At 42.1% G+C, this 4,281-nt stretch overlaps 1 protein-coding gene across 1 annotated transcript; it reads right to left on the reverse strand.

Moving 5' to 3' along the window:
- Window positions 1–2,086: 2,086 nt before the first annotated feature.
- Window positions 2,087–3,182, reverse strand: LOC124796410. Its single transcript, XM_047260588.1, has one exon. The coding sequence runs from the start codon at window positions 3,101–3,103 to the stop codon at window positions 2,303–2,305; it is 801 nt and encodes a 266-aa protein (XP_047116544.1). The 5' UTR covers window positions 3,104–3,182; the 3' UTR covers window positions 2,087–2,302.
- Window positions 3,183–4,281: the final 1,099 nt, after the last annotated feature.

The raw sequence follows: 4,281 nt of genomic DNA on the forward strand, positions 1-4,281 counted from the left end.
GTTATCGTTGTGCGGAGTGGCCAAACTCGACGATCATTCTCTTATTATTCAGTTCAGGTAACGAGCATGGAACTTGGTCGTCTTGTTGCATTATAAATATGCAAATCGACTAGGAAGAACTGTGTCAGTTTCCGCTAGAGTCATAAGTTTGCTATGTTTTGTTTCATGAGTATATGGCTATAGACCTTGCAGTATTCAAACGTAGTAAGCAACAACATTTTAAGAAATCGTCATACCAATACGCACGGCAACTTTCACTGCCCCCCCCCCCCCCCCCCCCACACACACACACACAGACACAGCTTAAACTTTCATGGATGCCGATGATATGAGGCGAAAATAACCACTTGACTCGACACAACCGTAAGGAGCACTGTTCAGGCAGGAGATGTAGGTATTAAAACCTGGTACGAAGGCGCTCGTGTGGCGCTACAGGGCAAATGGCACTTACACTGACCGCACCTCAGATGCCACGAAAGACGTTTGTGCGCCCTGGGCTCAATTGCAACCGATTCCCGTCGACTTCCCTGACTGAGCAGCATGGCCTCACTCCCTGCCTTTTCAAGTGTCTCTTTTTGTCCAGGGGTCATCCATCACAAATGTCATCAGCACAAACCGTGGTGCTACATAATATTAAGTAACTCTGCGATGAGGCTCAGAGGACCACGGGATGCTAAGCGACCGCCGTGTCACCCTCCGCCAAATGGAGACCTTTGGATACAGAGAGTGTGTAGTCAGCACACTGCTCTCTCAGTTGTCGTCAGCTTTCCAGACCCTTGAAGATGCTGTTTCCTAAGCAAATGTTTCCTCAGTTGGCCTCACGAGGCCAGACGCGTCTTCTTCTTGCTGCACTCACCAAGGAAAAACCATTTCTGGGTTCCGCGAGACCTGGGCATTGGCGTGGCAGACGCACAGAGGGCTATTGAACGGAGGCGGACGCACGCTAACAGATAAGCGCCCTTAATTTCACAGCTCGCCAGTGTTTAAGTATCGAGCATTGCAATTCTAACGATGTTACACTTCATAATGATACTGCTATCTTACTAGTATTATTACTGTATAGAATCATGAGGACAGTACAAAGCACTTTGTATATTAATAGCTTCCATAAATGTGTACAATAAGCTAATCAAAGTATCTCTACCAACTTAAAATATAAACAAAGAAACCAAGAGCACTACTGTATGAGCCACGTCATGTTGAGATAATGACTTTACTTTTCCTTTATCCGTTTCTGAGCAATACCAGTCGCCGGCTAAATGCAGTGCAAGGTAGGCCAGGGTAAATGTGTTATTAAATATCATAGGCAGTTTAAAGTAAGTAACACAAGCCATGTTCAACCAAATTCCACTTAATTTATTCATGAATTTCACTCGAATCATTTTCGACTTCCCAAAAATCTCATATAAAATATTGAATTGGAAGTTCACACAACAAGACCAGTCTAGGATTGTATACCCTACAACCGAACGTGATTTAGACTGCAAATAAGTAAAATAGTCTAGAAAATAGTGAATACAAGACTGATAAGGTTTCTAATAGAAAAAAATTAAATAAAATAACACAACACACTAACATCTGTACCAGTACCACTAAGTGCCATAATTCTTCTGAGGTAATATTGCTTCAGCTGCACTTAACATTACAATTATGAACAATCTAGTGAGTGGTGCGTGGATGTGTGACAACTAATCATAACAATTAGCTTAGAATACAGGTTCCGAAGAACAAGGCTGTGCCGAATAAAATGTGTAGGACAGATGAGAACAATGTTCTCTTAAATATATGGTGCGAAAGTTATGTAAGAGAAGGTAAACAATCCTGGAAGGCAGTTAACAGAATTTGACACAGCGAACAGGAAGAGAAAGCTACAAATGCGAAAATCGCTTTGCTGAACAAAAGAAAGCTACGGAAAATTCTTTCAGCGATGATTGCTTGTATACTTTCAATACATCGCTGTAATGAACAGAATCTGGGAAAAATAAACCGCTATCATTTCTCGTCTTAAAGACAAATGAAAGTGATACCCGAGTATAGCTAGTAGTCAGTTAGTACTACGGGTACGGTGTTGAAGTGGGTTGGGCTATTCTATCTGGGAATGGAGGGAGCATTGTGAGTGAATATCTTTCAACTGCAACAACCATTATTTAGGGTAATGGAAAAAAGGTTAAAAAATATAAGAGGAAAGTTGATACAATATGGCTTTGGATTCTATACATTTTAAGTCAGCGAGATCGGTGTGGAGCGACCTCTGATGTTTATTTCAGCTGTTTACTTCATCCAGTAGGCAATAACAAATGAGCTACAGTAACCCCTTACGGTCGAAATATAGAAGTAGTTTCTGGTAAACTTCCCTGAAACGCTCATTACATCGGAGTTCACTCAAGGAGACACGATATTTTTCTGTCACCGTCGTCTCGTCAGTTTGAAAAATGTCGAAGGCTTCAGTGTTGTCCTGTAGGACAGCTGGGAGAACGACGTTAGCTGCAAAGAAACCCAGCATTAAAGTATCCTCAAATTCTTGTTTCAGAGTCTGCAATGAATACTGGCAGCTGCCATCACCTAAGGCACTTAAGGTTGACATCAAAGTTTTGTGATACTCTTCTAGCATCATGTCCAAATACTTCTCTCTTACCTCTTCTTGCGGAGATGAGAAAATGAAATAATGTAGATCGTTCGTTGGACGACCGACAGCGGCATGTTGGAAGTCTACCAGTTTCACATGCAGCACTTCGCCAGTTTCCGTACTACGCTTGTACAGTATATTATTTATCCACAGATCACCGTGATTTAACACCTTGAACGAATCGCTATCTTCTTCTTGTAACAATGCACCCAACCGTTTTTCGAAAAAATTGCGTATTTTGTGTTCATAGTGCTCGAATCCTGGCCACGTTCCGACGGCAGTGGCGACTGAATCGAAGCTAGATCCGTAGTGCAATTCAATACCCACTAAATTCTCTGGAATAAGATACAATTTCTTGTATCTTTCAGAAAAATCTTGGTATTTCCTCATCAGAATGACAGAAGCTGCGTGATATTCAGCGAGACATTTTAGGGCTGCAATTGAACTGGATTTGTCTAGCTGCTGTCTTCTGTTCATCACACAATAGCCGCGATCGGCCAAATCTTCTAGAACTAGAATTCTTTCATCGTCACATTTCACACCGCGTGCGGTTACGCCTGATGAATTTCTGAGTAGACTGTTCATTTCTGGAAAAACTCTCTCATACAGTTCATGTTCACGCCTGTATACACCAAAATCCCTAATCATCTTCCCTATATAAGATTCGAAGCTATACAGCTTTATAAAGAATGTTTTCTTAAAGTTTTTATATTCTAACTCGTAAAAGTGTTTGTAGTGTACACTAACGTGAACCGTATAGCTGAGGAAACCTTGGCCCCTAACAGCACCACATCTGTAGTCCACTCTGTCCACCTCAATCTCCTCTCCCGCACCTTCAAGTTCTAAAATCTTGTGGTAGTAGCTTTTGTCAAGCCACGAGGGAGCGCTGAAGCACTTAACTGAATCCATCTTACGGCCTCTGTAGATATCTGAAACACAATATAGCGTTCTGATTATTATCAGGAGAGTACTGGGTAACTTACGATCGTAAACAAGTGAGAGACAACGTTACCTACAAACACTCTATGCTAATTCATTACAACAATGTTAACTTATCGCATGAGAAAACTTCAAAAACCAAGTTAAAATTATTACGGCAGCCCAAGAAAGTTTTACAAAATGCTGCACTTCAAAGTGACACGATTTCTCAACATCGTCACCAATTCTATGTAAACAAGTCAGAAACGTTCTACCGGTCGTAAAATTCCTCGACGATAGACATCCGATCCCTGGACATGGACGCCGGCCGAAGTGGCCGTGCGGTTAAAGGCGCTGCAGTCTGGAACCGCAGGACCGCTACGGTCGCAGGTTCGAATCCTGCCTCGGGCATGGATGTTTGTGATGTCCTTAGGTTAGTTAGGTTTAACTAGTTCTAAGTTCTAGGGGACTAATGACCTCAGCAGTTGAGTCCCATAGTGCTCAGAGCCATTTGAACCATTTGAACCTGGACATGGACCAGTTCGAGGACATTGCGAGTTGACGGGATGGAGAAGAGTTAGTACCTCTTTAATTCTGACGAATTTTGAGACATACACTCGATCCCCTCCTTATCTACCACCTAATGAATTATGCGCACAACGGTAACGGAAGGAAATGATAGTGGACCCTGAAAGGTGGTAAAATAAGGAGTGCACAGTCCCAATAATTTAATAAAA

Source organism: Schistocerca piceifrons, chromosome 4 (genome assembly GCF_021461385.2).
Source record: "Schistocerca piceifrons isolate TAMUIC-IGC-003096 chromosome 4, iqSchPice1.1, whole genome shotgun sequence".
Lineage (NCBI taxonomy): Eukaryota > Metazoa > Arthropoda > Insecta > Orthoptera > Acrididae > Schistocerca > Schistocerca piceifrons.

What these genes read in the sequence shown, in the direction of transcription:
- LOC124796410 (XM_047260588.1), bottom strand. Translation starts at nt 3,103, where the DNA reads ATGAACAGAAGACAGCAGCTAGACAAATCCAGTTCAATTGCAGCCCTA.